This window comes from Cinclus cinclus, chromosome 1, assembly GCF_963662255.1.
Source record: "Cinclus cinclus chromosome 1, bCinCin1.1, whole genome shotgun sequence".
Lineage (NCBI taxonomy): Eukaryota > Metazoa > Chordata > Aves > Passeriformes > Cinclidae > Cinclus > Cinclus cinclus.
The window spans coordinates 114,735,352-114,751,477 of NC_085046.1; the positions used below are offsets into that span (position 1 = coordinate 114,735,352).

The 16,126-nt window shown below is 36.6% G+C and overlaps 1 protein-coding gene across 1 annotated transcript in view; it reads right to left on the reverse strand.

The window, feature by feature from the left end:
* Nucleotides 1-16,126, reverse strand: part of TOX (thymocyte selection associated high mobility group box) — a 212,108-nt gene that overhangs the window by 74,556 nt on the left and 121,426 nt on the right. Inside the window, exon 3 of the mRNA XM_062501942.1 lies at nucleotides 9,602-9,844. Coding sequence (XP_062357926.1) covers nucleotides 9,602-9,844 — 243 coding nt within the window. The remainder of the gene's footprint in view (nucleotides 1-9,601; nucleotides 9,845-16,126) is intronic.

The window sequence follows — 16,126 nt, forward strand, 5'->3', positions numbered from 1 at the left end:
ACACTGTATACTTTCTGTCAGGTAACTTAAGCTGCACTTAATAACCAGATAAGGACTAAGCCCATTGCACGAAATAGTTTTTATGCTACTACATAAGAAAGGGGAGAGACATAAAATTCATTAAACTGAGATCCCACACTTGAGTATTAAGGCATATATTGGGAACTAAAGCTTAGTTACTGAGTTAATCTCTGAAATTCTCTATGTGTGAATGAAGGTAATCTTAAAATGTACTAGAAAGAAGTTGCATCCCCAAATAAAAAAAGCGTTGCATTCTCATCAAGGGCCTGATTCTGTAAATACTCCATGAGCAGGCCTGTTTTTGGTTTTTTTTCAGATTAGATAATTTTTGTAAGGATGAAGTGAAGGTACCTATAAGTCAATATCATTACTGTCAGGAAGCAGAATTTCGAAGATGTGATATGGAGTGGTTTCATCATGTTATCCATTAGGTGTCCCATGTCTCAATTTAGCAACTAGGCTACCTCCTTCTTAATTAACTCAATTAGCAAAAGTACCCACTATCAAAGTTACTTCCAGGCACTGTAACCTCATTTATAACTCAGGGATTTGGTAAAAATATTGTATAATGCAACCATGTACATGAACTAAATCCGTTGCATCTACTTCAATAATTCATCTCTAGTTTCAGTGTCTGTTTAACAACAACATGGATCCACAATCTGGGGAGAAGGGGGATGTTGCAGATGCTACATCCTGTCTGTTACACTCCCTTTCCAGCAGAGGGCTTCAGCGATTAACAGTGTGGTACACACTTACATACACAGACATATAAATGTTCATATATATGTATATATGTGTATCCACGTATATATATCTGTGTGTGTACTCTAAGCACTGCAGTCCAATTCAGATCTGGGTCAGGGCAGGCACACAGAGTGCCCATCTCCACCTGTAACATCTCTTTTGACTCTTTTATGTCCCTGCATGTTGGTTGAAAGAGGAATTTTGGATACACACTGATAATATGTAAGATAAAGTGAAATTCCTTTGTTCAACTTAGATGAAAAGTATTCATTGTGGGTATTTTGTAGCTGAAAGATATGCACAAGCATGCCTTGGAGGTGTTCCTCACTCCATAATGCTTCTTGCTGCCACTCTATACCTTAAGTCCTTTTTCTCTGACTGCATCCATCCATGATATGCACAGAAAATGAATTAATGACATTCACTTTCATATCTTTAGCGTACAAATGTAGAGGCAACAGCATCTGCAACGTGCCAAAAGTGCAGTTCAAAGGTGTGTAAGCGAGGCTACAGAGATCCTGGGTCACATGCACGAAATTGAAGTACAGCATCACAGTAGCAGTGGGGGTTAAAGATTTTACACACTGCCCAATGTGGCATTTACATAGAGCGTCAGTACAGGCTTCGTACAAATGAGGAGGAGGTGGAAGGAGGAACAGAGAGGCAAGCATCAATCTAAAATGAATGTTTATATTATTGAAAGGACTCGGGAAGAGTAGACATTCTTACACTTCGAGCATTTCATAATTGCCTCGTGAAAGTAAAAGGGATAAAAGCAACAAATGAGTTATTTTTTACTTCTGATTATTTCTTCAAATCACAAAACACTACCATGCAGAATATTTTTCTTCCATTCCTCATGTAAAAAGTCACTGGTAAACTCAAACAATGATACTTAAAACTCTGTAAAAACCACTAAAACAGATAACCCCCCCAGACTATTAATTGGGCCACCTAAATTCCTTCAACTTGGAAAGCCAAGAAAGTGGTTTTTTTCCCCCTCAAAATGAAGAATTTTTTTTTTTTTTCTAGACATCTATGACTCTACATATGCAAGATTTAAGGAGGAGAATTCACACTCTAGCAGGTGACACAGCTGAACTTCCAGCATGCACATGGCACCTAGAGCTAAGACAGAACATTCTGCAGTGGGACTGCTTTTGTCCACACACCTTTCTACTACTCAACAAAATGGGGTGAGATGGTGAATGCAGTACAAATCCATGAGGGATGTGCAGTCTTCTCAGCTGCTTTTGAGTTTCAAAGAATGCAAATCCATGCATTTAAATGATGAAACAGGTGGAAATAGAGGCTACTCCACCTGATGCACAAAGCCCTCCCTTTCATCTGCACCGTGGGTTTCTCCTTCCTTTTTGTCTTCACAGAAGTATGTTCACAGTTTTTGAGACAGACATTTCACTTCTATTCCATATACAGGACTTAAGATCACTAAGATTTTTTATTTTTTTTGCCAAAGTGTGAGTCTTCAGAAACATTTCATTATCACGCTGTTCTCGACAAGTACATGCAATGTTAAAAGCAGCAGATTAAAGTCAACAATCTCTGCTGCTGAAACCCCTGAATTTCTGACATTTTCTGAGAGTTATGTTTCCTCTATTTGCATACTCTATTATCTGTTTTGTTTGACACTTGCAGCTATGATGCTGCTTATGCATTAATCACTCCTGTGAGTACTTTACATGTGAGGTGTTGTATAATCTACCACCCACAACTGAAATCTTTCTCTCTGCACCACATTCATCTTGTCTTAGCCTGTGTCTATCTGGTTAAACTGTAAGAAAAAAAAAAATAATGCAACTATTTTTTTTTCTTTTCTTTACATTTTATATGTAGCAAATAAATTCCTATCAGACAATGGGTAACCACTGTGAAAAATGTCACCAAAGCATTTTCTCTAGAAGGTTGTTTTCAAAAATAAGATATATGCTGCTTTGTTATTTCTTCTTGAAATTATACTGAAGTTGTTTTCTGACTGAGTTTGTGAAATATGTGAGCCACGTGGATTCTCAACAACCACACTCAAATAAGCAGGATGCTGTGTTTCCCAACTGACAGTAAATCAACAGTTTCATTTCAATTTTAAAAAATGAGACCTGGAATTATTCTAAAAAGAGTCCTGGTCATTGATATACAAATATTTTCCTACAGTTATGTGCAAATATTTATTGATCTATCTTTAAGGTAAGCTCTTAGTGCTTAGAGACTGAGAGTATAACTTCACCAGATACTACTTTAAGACCAGAAAAAAAACCCTCCACAAATACTTTCATAGGAATTCTTGTCCTAGTTGACCTGAAGAAGGAGGGGTCCATCAGTAGCCTGCACCCCAGAGTGCTTTCTTTTATTCTGCCAATGTTCTCTTGGGAGAGGAAAACTGTAGAGGTGCTACCAGCTGAGGTGGTACCAGCAATGTTTCCCCTTCCATGAATGCATGGACTGATGATTTCTGCAGAAAGGGCCCCAGGGACAATGTGACCCATGGGAAGCTTCTGCTCCCCCTGCTGTAGTGTAAGTCCAGTCCCACACAAAGCACATCTTTTTTGAGAGATGTCCCATTTCAATTTAATGCTGAGGCACAGAGAACCAGCCACCTGCCACAGTACACTATAGCTAAACGGCATATCTCCATCACTGCTGAAAACGCACACTTTGTTTTAACTCTGATTTTATACCGCTGCAATTTCTGACATCAGAAGTATTTTGTAGCACAGTAAAGAGCCTTCTAGTAGCAGATATGCAATATTCAGGTATTTATGAAACCTTGATCAAATTACACCTTAATCAGCTCCTCTACATATCCTTTCTGTTGTCTTTCTGGTGACAAAAGAGTGGAGCAGACATCAGAAGAAAGGAAAGATAAAAATGATGGAATAAATCATCATAATTCTAGTAGAGACAATAAAGTTATACTGACGGGCATGAGCTGGTTAGAGTGCTTGATATAACATACATTAACTATTGTAACCTTTTTCCATGCAAGGCTTATTTCAGTGAAAAAAACAAAAACAACTGCTTGGAAAGCATAGTGCTGTTTTTTGTTGTTGTCTGGTGTTTTTTTTAATCTTTTGGGAATCTTTTACTTTTTTGTGTTTTTTTTATTTTGTTTTTTGTTTTCTGTTTTTTTTTGTTGTTGTTGTTTTTTGGGGTTTTTTTGTTTTGATTTGGTTTGGGTTTTTTTAGGAAAAAGTATACAAAGTTGCTTAATGAGAGAAAATAACCAAACAACTTTAACACAAGATGTTCCATGACCTTAGCTTTATCATTTGGTGGTTCTGATGGCAATAACTCACTGCAATAAAATTTGGGGCAGCAGCAGGTCTGTATAGCATAACAGTAAATTTTGATGTAAACTGAAGACCAGAGACAGGTAATGAGGCACAAATGTGAAGTATTCACCAGAGACAAAACATATCTGCTACCACTGGCATGCAATACTAGCTAGAAAAAAGTATCAAAACATGATTCAAATCTTAACGCTCAGGTTAGGAGACACAAATTCTTTTGTTGTTGTTGTTATGAAAGTCATTCATCTTGTTTATCAGAAATAATGAATTTCTGTTTGACTCAGTAGTTTGCACTAACACTTAAAGGTGCAAGAAAAGAAAAAACAGCTGTATAGGTCAGCCTCAAGATGAGTCATGAATACTGAATTTAAACTAACCTGTATGAAACCAAAATCTTTTAAATGCATCCGAGGTACAACAACAGTCTCTTTATTTCGTGTTTTAGCAACTGTACTGTGAATAAGAAACACTAATTCTATTCTACCTGAGATTAAAAATAGAAAAAAAAACAAAAAAACAAAAAGTAGCTGTCTGCTTTCTTCCCTGTTATACAATGCCACATTTTGTTTAAGATATTAATCTCTCATGGGTTGCATATATAAAAAAATATAATTATATGAAAAAGTATAATGCAATTGTTCGGTTTTGATGAATTGGGGCATAATGTTAAATAATTATTCATTGCCTTTATTCTTCTGTCTAAATATGCAAAAAAACCAGCTTTTTATTGCTTTTTTTAATATAAGGACATGGGCCTTAGTGACATGCATTTTATTTTAAACTAATGCTTCTATTATTCCACATTTGAATAATTATAGCTGACATCAACTACTCTTCCATGACCTAGAAGATCTTTAGCTCTAGCACACTGTTACATATTTTATGCATTACCTGAAATAAAATACCTCAAGATTTCAAAAATATTTATTTTAAAAACAGCAATGAAATTGTCTGTAATCACATTTTCTGCTCTGCTTTGAATGCAGCATTATTCAATATGCCAGTGGTCTTTTCCATAAGAGTAACATATTAGAAATTCATGCTGCTCTAATATATCTGAATTCCTTGATGTACTGCACTCCCTATAGACCTAAAGAAACATTTTTGCTTCAGTTTCATATGTCCTGCACATTACCTACTAATGTGGTGGTTGTCAAAACAGTTGTACTGTAGCCTTTGAATTCAAAGTGTGCCTTGACTGTATACTAAAAATGACAATAAACCTAAGTATATACATTATGCTGGCTTTTGTTGCTAGCACAAGTAGAGCATTTGGGAAATAAACCCCCTGATTTTATTGTCTTTTAACATCTTTTCCACCTTAAATTTAAAACCCAGAAATTTGAAGCATTTCAAGAAACGGAAGTCTTCTATTTTTTCTTGTAAATTTTCTATGGTATACCATCATGAGCCACATGTTCAAAAAGATCAGCTCAAGATTACAAATGAAAGCATTCCAAAAATAGGTTGGGTTTTTTTTCCCACTATGTAAAAACAGCATTATGATTTTTAAACCATGGTTTCTTGCAGAAAAACCAGCTATCCATAGGATACACCAAAGAAGCTGGAATATCTATAATTTTATGTGCGCACAGAAAAACTCATTTTCTAGAACACATTCAAAAGCATTTTTACAGATAAATACACATTCTCATACAACATGCATTTTTTGCAAATGTTAGAAGGGTAACTTTTGTCGTGCTTGAAAATATCCTTTGGGATATTTCAGGAAAACACACACCAACAGAGAAAGGCTGGCAGGTAAAGCCCCAGCTGGGATCTAACCAAGCTCACACAGTCCTTTACTGGTTGGAAACCAGGAAGGGATCCCTACTCCATTATATAGAAATAAACATGTTTACAGGACCATAAATATATTTTCATTAAACAAACATTTCTATCTATATCAAATTGCATCCAATTAAGGAGCAGGAATAGAAATCATATCCATTTTTAAGGAGGATTTTAGACGGCTCCCAAGTTGAGGCTGGACTATGGGTTAATACTGCACAAATTTTGTAGATTTCTGAAGCTCTGATATCCAGATGTAATGAGCATCTAAAGAAATCTGTATGTGACAGCATGATATAAATTAAGGTGCATGTGCATGTCTATATTATGTACGTCAACTAAGAAGAAATACAGAAATATTCAAACATAGAAGTAAAATATATGTGAATTGACGAGCAGAATAATGAGAAGGAAAAGAATTAGTGGTTTTATTGTCAGATTTTTTTTAAAAATAGTGGACATGCAATATGAAAGTCCAATCAATAAAAAAAAAAACTTCAAAGAAGTTTAATTCCAAATTTAAGACACTGTCAATGGCAATGAGAAATTTCCATCTCCCAGTATTGTAAAATATTTTTAGAAAGAATTCCCAGAGTGTAAAAATGTGTAAGAAGCTGATCCCTAATATGAATTCACTGAGCTGGTAGTGGGCTCTTCTTGTGTGTATTTAAGCACTTCTGCAGAGGAGAATTCTTAGAGAGATTGGGGTAAATCCTGCCATCCTTAATAAAAGGGATTCCATCTGCAGCTTGGAGGGAGTACTGCACAGTATGAAACAGGGACTTCTGATGGGGGGAGATTTGAAAGGGTTTTAGGAAGGGTACATCTTAAATTTTCAATCTGTCCAAAATCATAGAAATCCTCATCTGAAAACACCTGGTTGCTGAGATGGAAGAAAACCACTATACTTAGTGTATGAACTATTTTCCAGCTGTTTCTGACCACACTGAGACTGCTTTCTCACATTTGGCTAGCATTAAGTAATGCTTTGGCTATAAAAACACAAACTGAAAAGCATTCACTAATTCTAATACAGATAAAAGAGAAGGTAATATTGCTAAAATATCAAAATGGTTAAAAACAAGCTAAAAAGAAGGACGTTTAAAGTGAAGAAAAAAACCACATAAATTCAATCAGAGGAACATTGAAATGCAGCTGAATTTGTCCCAACGTAAGTAAAATTTGCTGAAGATGTAAAATTAATTAGAGATAGAGAACAGCCAACAGATTCGTTTCTAAGAATATTTTTTCTAAAAATACCCATTAGTGCCCTGAAAAATGAAGTGAGACACATGTTTTCCAAGTACACTAAATAGTACTTGATATGCTACAAATTATATGGAACCAAGGGTTTGGATAGATTGGAGAAACTTACAGATTATGTTCTATATGAGGCAATATAGGAGTGATTTAGACAAGAACATGTTAAATAGATCAGAGTTTGATGAGACAGTAAAAAGGAAACTTGGAGATGAGTAATAGCACAAGAATAGAGTCATACTGAAGAAAAAATGTTAAATGTTCTGGATTATAAAGATTCAAAACTAAGTAAAGAGCGTTAATTCTACAAAATCCCCTGATTTTCTTCATCAGTGCAACACCAAAAGAACAATGGGGTCATCATATTCACTGAAGAATTCATTGAATTCACTGAAAAGTTGAATTATTTCCCTCAAGTTAATTTCTCTCAAGTTAACAAATTAAAATCAGAGAAGCTGTACTGCCAAAGAATGTTTGAACTGTATGAAATGGAGGTGTTGACTTCATACCAGTTGTACTAACATGACCTGTAGCTTCATCCCCTGCACAGAGAAGCCAGCTCGAGTTAAAACTATTGCTAGGTAAGAGACAGTCTTGTGCAAAAAGGGCATGCAAGTTAGGGATAACAGTTGACTTAGCACATGATACTTCAAGGATCATGCTTTATTTATTGAACAAATCCTCAGAAATTACTGTCAAAATTCAGCACATAGTTTCTTGACATCTGATTTTCATCTCTTCTGATCTTCACTAAGTTCTAATAGCAAAATTTCACAGTTATATTATTCAACTTTTTTGCATTTACTGTCAATGCGATTATTCACTGTGATGATCTACATATTCTCAAGGCCCTTTGTTCAGAGCTTGTTGCAAAAGGTCAATGTGAAACATCACAGCTTAAAAGAATGCATAGTTCTGAGCCATAACTATGGCTCAAAAGAGGTCAATTCAATGAAATACTGTCTGTCTTGACTAGAGTGTCAAGCATTTCTCTTACTTTTTCAAGTACTTTCATAGCTCTGATTCTCAGAACCCCACACAAGATTTCATCCAAGCTCTTAAATGCATGCCATCAGCTTTGTAGACAAGCTAGGGAAATATAGGCTCTTTCCATAGAACATATTTATATTTCTCTGTATAAATCTCCCTGTCCTCCACTCCTCCCATCACTGAACATAACCCTGGGGTCAGATTCCGACCTCAAACATGAAGTGTGCAACATCCTAGTAAATCAATAACAACTGCGCAACATACAAGAAGCCAATACTTGTGCCCTCCACTTTTTGGATATCTTCAGAAGGAATGCAGAGCTCCTCAAAATCAAGGTAGCTTTATTTTAATTAAGCTGCAATGAAACCATGTGACAAGGCAGATTTTTGTTTTAAACTAAGTCTTTTCCAGCCACCATGTCCCCTGGCTCTGGGGCTGTAAGTCTGAGGGGCTGATGGGGAGCTGAATCTAGATCCCTCACTACCCAAACCTCCACGTGTTGTGTCAACTCTCAGGTTGATTTATGTTTTTTGGATAATGTGGTGGGGAGCTAGCAAGCTGGGAGGCCTAAATAGCCTCAGTCCTTAAGAGCAGAACTTTTGGTGAGAAGCCCAGACCCTTTGTCTCTAGGAACAATAGATTCTTATATTTGGCTTTTGGGATCTGCAGCTCCTGGGCAGCCCATTTAGTCCACTTAGTGCTTTAAGTGCTGTGGGGTACACACAATGTCACGCTCCATCCTCTTTCATGGGATTTTTACCTCTTTGGGTTGGAATTGTACATCAATGTGAAATAATCTTGTCTGGAGCTGCTATGCAAGAAGTATACTAATTAATTGTAGAGCCCACTTGAAAATGTAACATGTAAAGTAGCTCTGCAGTTGTTGCAAGCAATTTAATATTCAAAGAAGTGATTTATAGTATCAGGCTTCTCAAGATTATGACCATAATGACTATCTGACAGACTTTATAAGCAAGTTGTCCAGTCATTTCAATTGGATTCTGGCTGGCTAAGGACTGGGAACTGTAAAAAGGCTGTAAGATTTGGCCTAGAATCAGAAATAACATTTGCTGTTTTCCAAACGTGCGGTAAACAAGAAAGGAGATATTAAATTTTTGTACATCTCTCAGCACATGCAAATGAGAATGGAAAGAGCCTCATCAGACAAATACAGAACAACGGCCATCTGGATCCAAACCCTGATCCAGCAGAAGTCAGAGCCTATTTCTGTCATTATTTACATCCCTGTAAAGCAGGAACACTTCTACCCAAGGTAACACCCTGGCTTTAAGGAACTCGGCTGAAAATCCCCCCTCACTTCCACTGGGGGGAGGATTTGACGCAGGGAATGCAGCATAACACCCAGAGTCAGGCCAGTGCACTCCAAAATTTGAGTGCAGGTGTTGTCCCCCTTGAAGGATTTCAAACAGGCTTGTATTTCCATGATTTTGCACTTAGAACAGAAGGGAAAGACTAAAAGTGCTTACCACAGAGAGGGAATTGGAAAGCAGCGTCCCGTCTTGGCCAAGCATGTTGGAAACTGTAATTTCAGGTAGATCCATGTTTTGAGGGTGGAATGGAAGGAGGCCATTGTGGTTCATTGGATGACACAGAGAGTGGTACCCAGACTCTATCTCATTCAAGTGCACCAGGGAGTGGTCAGGCAATGATGGAGGAGTTATAGGAGGTATGTTAAAATCTTCACTTTCGAGACTTGGGCCAGGAAAAGACTGGGAAAAAAAATAACAAATAGAGAGTGCTATGAAAATCATATGAACATTGGTCAATACCAACAATAAAAGTAATACAAAACAACCAAACTCACATACTTCTAAGAACGATCTATAATTTAACAAAGAATGTTTTCAAGACCCGTATATTATACAAGAGAAGTCTCACCATTATGTATGGAGGAAAAAAATGCCTCTAAGGCATAAGAATCTATGATACTTTTCCCTTAGAAAAAACATTTTTTAAAGAAGGTGAACTCAAATGGATTTCAAGGGTCCTATTAAAATTTTCTAAGAGTGTTCATCTAGCTGAATACCTTTTTCATGGGAATTCTGGAAAAGGGAATGTAATTTATAAAATTAGTATTGGCACAAAATGGTTCATTTTGCTCCCTACTACTCAGACCAAGAATTACATAGTGAAGAAAGATACCACTTTTATGCTTATGGGAGTGCCATGCATTTACTCATCTACAAAGAAAAAGAAACAGTACGTACCTAGTATGACTACACTTTGTGTTTATAAAATACATTTGAAGTATCTAAAAAAATATTTTTTTTCTGTCTTAATCTATAAACTGAAATATACATACATTTTGTCAGTTATCTGAATTAGTAACTCCACCAAACAGCTGTTAGTCTTTTGTTGTCTGTTGCCATTAAGTCATCCAACTCAATCTCATCCAAGGAAAAGCCACAGGCAAAGTCAGAGTAATGCACCAAGGTGGATAATTGCTATTATTTATCTACAGGTTTTTTTGTATAGCAGGTAGGCTCATTTGTGGAATAGGGTGGGTATGTGCATATTTCTTTAAAGGAAAAGGTGAGCATAATAAAGAGTTAAAGAGATCAATTTCAATGGCTCAGCCTGAAAGCCTGCTCTGCTTTTCTGAGAACAGCCAGCTCCTTTGCAAAGTGATCAGTCTTTGCACATCCCATGCCCACAGTCAGGAGATTTATAGCTCAGAGACTACTCCCACCCTTCCTGCCCCTCTTCAGCACACCAGTCCTGCTCTGAGTGCTGCTTTTGTTAATTCTGGCAATGCAAGGATTTAAATACATTCTGCTCCTGAAAAGTATCACCAGAAAGCATGAGTATGAGAGCACAATTTCAAAGAGCAGCTGTTGGAAGAAAATGCTTCCCCCAATATGATTTTCCAAATGGAGGACAGTCCTGTGTATGAATTCATGCAGAAGGACAAGGGAAGAATCAATGGCTAATTATAAACAAAGGGATTTTTCATTAGTCATCATAGTAATAATGTCCTTCTGATGCCTGAGGTTACTCTCCTCTGTACGAGCATGTCTATATGAACTTAAATCAGACCAAAACAGTATCAAATATTTTCAGTGAGCTGGTGATCACAGAAAAAGCTTCTCTAATGCATATTGGCATGTTTTTGGCTGCTTTTTTCCCCCCAAAAAGGTTTAAATCTCTTTACCAAATATCTTAGTATGAAAGAGAACAGGAATTCTAGACAGGAAAGGCTAAAGTGAAATGTGCAAAAATGAAGACAAGAGAACAGGGTTCAACAGTGATATCATCACTGTTATGTGTGAGGACTTTGATTCCAGCCATGTTTCTCACCTCCAGAACAGGTGTGCTCTTCCTTTGCCCCAGCTTTCTCCTTAATGGCAAGCTGGTGTGTGTCTACTGACCTCTGTAAGTTGCATTTGCCCCCACTTTTATAAGGTATGATGTGGCCACTAATCCAAGGGGAAATACTGTAAAGTAGACCCTCACTAAATGGAGAGAAGGCTTGAACATGGCAAAGAAAACATCCCAGTTACTCAGTAACAACTTATATATTTTGCAAAACCAAATAAAAGTATTAGGGACAATGCATATACTAGAGAGTTGCTAAGTACTATAATATAAAATCTATGATAAAGAAAAAGGAGTTTAAATTAGATCTTAAAGTGAGTTTAAGATCTAATACTACAATAAATAAAGAGCTAGGAATAGAAATGAAGGAAGGGATAACATCCATAATGCTCTCCTAGACCAGCACTATCCCTGCAGGTATGCTTAGATTTGGTAACTGTAACCCTGATGGGCTTGGATCCATGTAGCCTACAGCTTCCAGGAGGGATTCATTAGCTGTGAAAAGATGACATTCATGTTCAACAGTGTCTTTTCTACTGTCCCAAAAGACTTATGGCCTCAAAAGAGTTTTCTCTCCTGTGATTTTGCAGGTAAGAAGTATTAACATCTATTTTCTTTCCCTCACACTGTCCTGTGAGACTTGTTTGCTATGTTTTTTTAAAAAGCAAGTATTCCTAAATCAAATATTGACAGACTGTTGGAGGCACTTAGCATATCTGCTTATTTGTATACCTCTTTTTGCATGTCACCTATGGATGGACCAGGTTTTACTTTTGATTCTTGGTGTTTCAAGTGTGTCTTTCACTAGTAATACTTCAAAAACAGTGGAATCACTTGAACTTTCAGTAGGATATTAGCTTCACTCCTTAAGAAGGAAGTCCAAGTCATGTCATTTGTAGATATATAATAATGTTACATATTATATATATATTATATGGGTTATTATATATTATATATATATGATATTATATATTATATGGGTTAAGCTTTTTAAATAAATGGTAGTTCTCTGATTAATTATTAAAAAATATCACACCATGGTTATTGCTTGTGAACCACTTAAGAGTGTATTTGATCCCACATCATCTACAATATAATTGTCCACTACACTTATACATAGGATTAGAATAGCAAAAGCTGTAATGACACACCAAATAATATATAATTCAAATTATAGTATTTCCTACATTTGTCTATTTTATTTTTTTCTTAAGACATAAACTATTGGACTATTTCAGTAAAGCAAGGCAAAATCCAAGCTATATGCTAATGATATGGACAGATATTCAAAAGCATCTTCAGAGCACCCTATTCACCTTACATTTTTAGCCAATTTGGTATTTCCATGCTCAGTATTATGTTCATGTAACACACAGACATAACTTCCTCAGGGAAGCTGCTTCAGTGGTGATTTGCTTGTATTTATTTGTCTCATCCAAGAGCTTGGTTCAGATGCTTGTAATGACTTAGCACACTAGCATATCAAACCCAAAATTCCTAGATACATCTGCAGCGAAGCCCAACATATCCCAGGAACAAGGCGGCTGCAACTGTGCCTGGAGGAAAGGCATGAGGAATGGGACATGTGCTTGTCCTGTGAATAGCAGCTACAAGCTTCAAACACCCACTCCTACTTTCCTGCCACCTCTCTCCTTGCCATTGGAAAACCTATTTTAGTAACCATATGGGGTCCCCTTGATGCAACTGATCCACTGCTGGCAACAGGCTCTCCTAGAATGTTGCATTGTCGTCTTCTGTAAAGGGAAATTTTAGGGATATTTACCAAAAAAACAGTCTCGAGCTTAACCACACAGCAAGAGCTCATACTCCCAGACCAGACATCATCCTGTTCCAGCCTCTGGGCTTCCTTAGAGCACCATTTCTTCCAACACAAGCCATTTATCTGGAATTTCTAACTAAAGCAGTTATCTAGCATCAGGGAAGGCTGTACTCCCTGTATCCAGTTACAAGCCATAAGTATAGCTCATACGTATTAATAAGAAATGATAGCCTGTAGTTTCAGTTCTGTTAGGTTTTTCTTGGGGATGGGGAAGGTTAGGGTCTTTCCCTCCACTCCAAGCATTTTTCCTTCATAGTTGGTTTTCCTATCAGCAGGACTTGCTCTATTGAGAAAGATGTGGAATAGCTCCTTTTTATTCTACTGGTCACAGAAACCTCAGCAAGCTCACCTTTCCACTTTTGAATAACAATCCTCACCCCTGCCCCTCCCAACCCCAAAACAAGCGAAAAACACAAAAGTAGCAGAAATGTTTAATTTTCTTCGCCACAGAGATACTAGGAGCTTTGCCAGTGGTTTCATTTTCATCTCATGACTATAGGAGTGAGTGAGGTGTTAATCAACTCTTAAGTTTAGGGGAACTTCCTAGGTCTTTATTATGTTCCAGAGAGAAAGCCTTCTGCAAATTAACACTATTAAACCAACTGCACAGCATTGAACACACACAGGCTTGCGTTTTTCTTTATTTTAAAGAGCATTTTCACTACACCTGTGTTTATTATAAACAGATTTCAGTCTAGTTCAGATGGAATCTACACAGTGGGAACCTCAGAACTGATTATCCTTAAATGTGTGCTACCTATAGACATAGTGTTATGAAAGATTTTTGAATTAAGAATGTCTTCCCAAATTTAGAGGACTACATGCTATGTTTCTGGCTAAATATTTGTGACATTTCTGCTTGAAATGATGGAAACTTCATAAAACAGATGATTGAGACGCCCGTTGAGATCAAGAGGCTTCATTATCTATATGCTACCTTGAGAAAAGCTTGCCAGAATAAAATTATATGAACACTTAATCCGGACTCACTGTCCAATCCAAACCCAAGCTTTTGTTTCTGAGCAAGACCCATTCAGTCCTCTTCAATCTAACTTTTAAGCCACTTAGCCTGGCCAAATCCAGCAACAAAGTATGGAAGGAGGGGCAAAACTAGGACACTGAGAGGAAGTGTATGTCAGGAGCCAGTTCTTTACTTTGGCAACACATAATTCAAATGAAGGCTATACATCCTGCTTTGTAGATAACACAAGCACAAAAACATCTAGTATTTACTTTTGAGGTTACTCATCAGAAAAATAAGGGAAATGCTGGCAGGAAATGCAAATACAGCCCCTGTCCTTAAGTACTCTACAGTGATAACTGTGTATTGACCAGCAAAGCTTATGTTTCAAAATAATTTTCACAGAACTTTAAAAAGTGATCGGAGAAGGCACATCAAAGGAGAAGGTTCAAACAGACTGACCACAAGAGCCACAAGCATTCAAACATCCAGTGTAAATCCCTCTGGAAAGAGCAAAATTGTTCCTATATGACACCACAGAAGACAACATTCACTAAGTCTGATTCATGTGCTCAGTGGTTGCATCAGTCACCATGCATTTACTCAACAGAATCTCATATTAGCTGCAGTTCCTTAAAAATTGGGAATTTGCCTATAGATATTTAATTTAAATGATATGAATGGTTCTGCCAACTATGTAGAGCGTGTCTTAATTTTTCATTTGCACCAAGGCTTCTGCATCTGAACTGTGGAAAGATGCCAGTTTTTAAAAGATACATGCTTCAGGCTGTCTCCTCTTCTATTATTGAACACAGTGTTACATAACTGAAATACTTATGAATCGAGAGTAATGTAAAAACAATGAGCTCATTAGAAGTGGAAGAACAGCCACGTACCATTTACAAATTTGAAAGTTAGGATAATATATTTGAGAGTGGATATTTCCGGGAGTTTTAATAGAATCAACCTTATCTCTAATTTTTAAATGGAGAACTTTCAGAAGGAAGTGTTTTTTAGCTGCTTTTGTCTCTGCATGAACAAGGCTTGATAGCTTGAGACTATAATGCATTACTGTGGAAACCTTCGGTCTGTTACATAAATCATCTTAACACTCAGCAAGAATTGTCCAACAGTGCCATTGATATGTTCAAGTCAATGATCCTGAAAACAATTTTTTTGTGTTTCTTCATATGGTAGACAACAGCAATAAATCATATTCATTTAAAAACACACAATATACTAATTTATCAAGCCGCAGCTATCAAAAATGTATTACAGGGGAAGGTATAACTTTTTTGTATTGTGTTAATCAATTTCTCTAATTTGCATTAGTTAAAGGCCAAAGCCCCAAGCAAAACATTAATTTTCCTGTACCAGATGAATTCTGTTTTCAAGAAAGAGAATGTGCTGACAATTATGTTATTAATTTTAAACAATCATAATTTTCAAAGTGTACAGAACTATGTAAAACAACAGACTTCTCTTAAGATTTCACTCCTGAGAGTATTTTTATTAATTACATTAATTTTATGCATATAGTATAGCAGTTTGCTGGGAATTATATTTTCAATGGAAGTTTTAAATTGAAACACAGTTTAAAGATTATAATAAGTTGGAGCACAAATATTATAAGAGGTTAAAGGATCTGGGGCCTGCAAACACCATTACTGAAGCAGTTTAACTTCCCTTCAGACAAAAATACAGCTCTGCACTTTTCCTATTTAGAACATTTGAGTAAACTTAAAAGACAAGTGCAAGTCTTTTATGAATTACTGACCAACTGGCCAAAGCAGTTCTTTAGAATATTCAAGAGCTTTTGGCACAAATGAAGCATCCTTAACCCCCAAAGTAGAGTCTTGTCCCTCTAAACTCTGA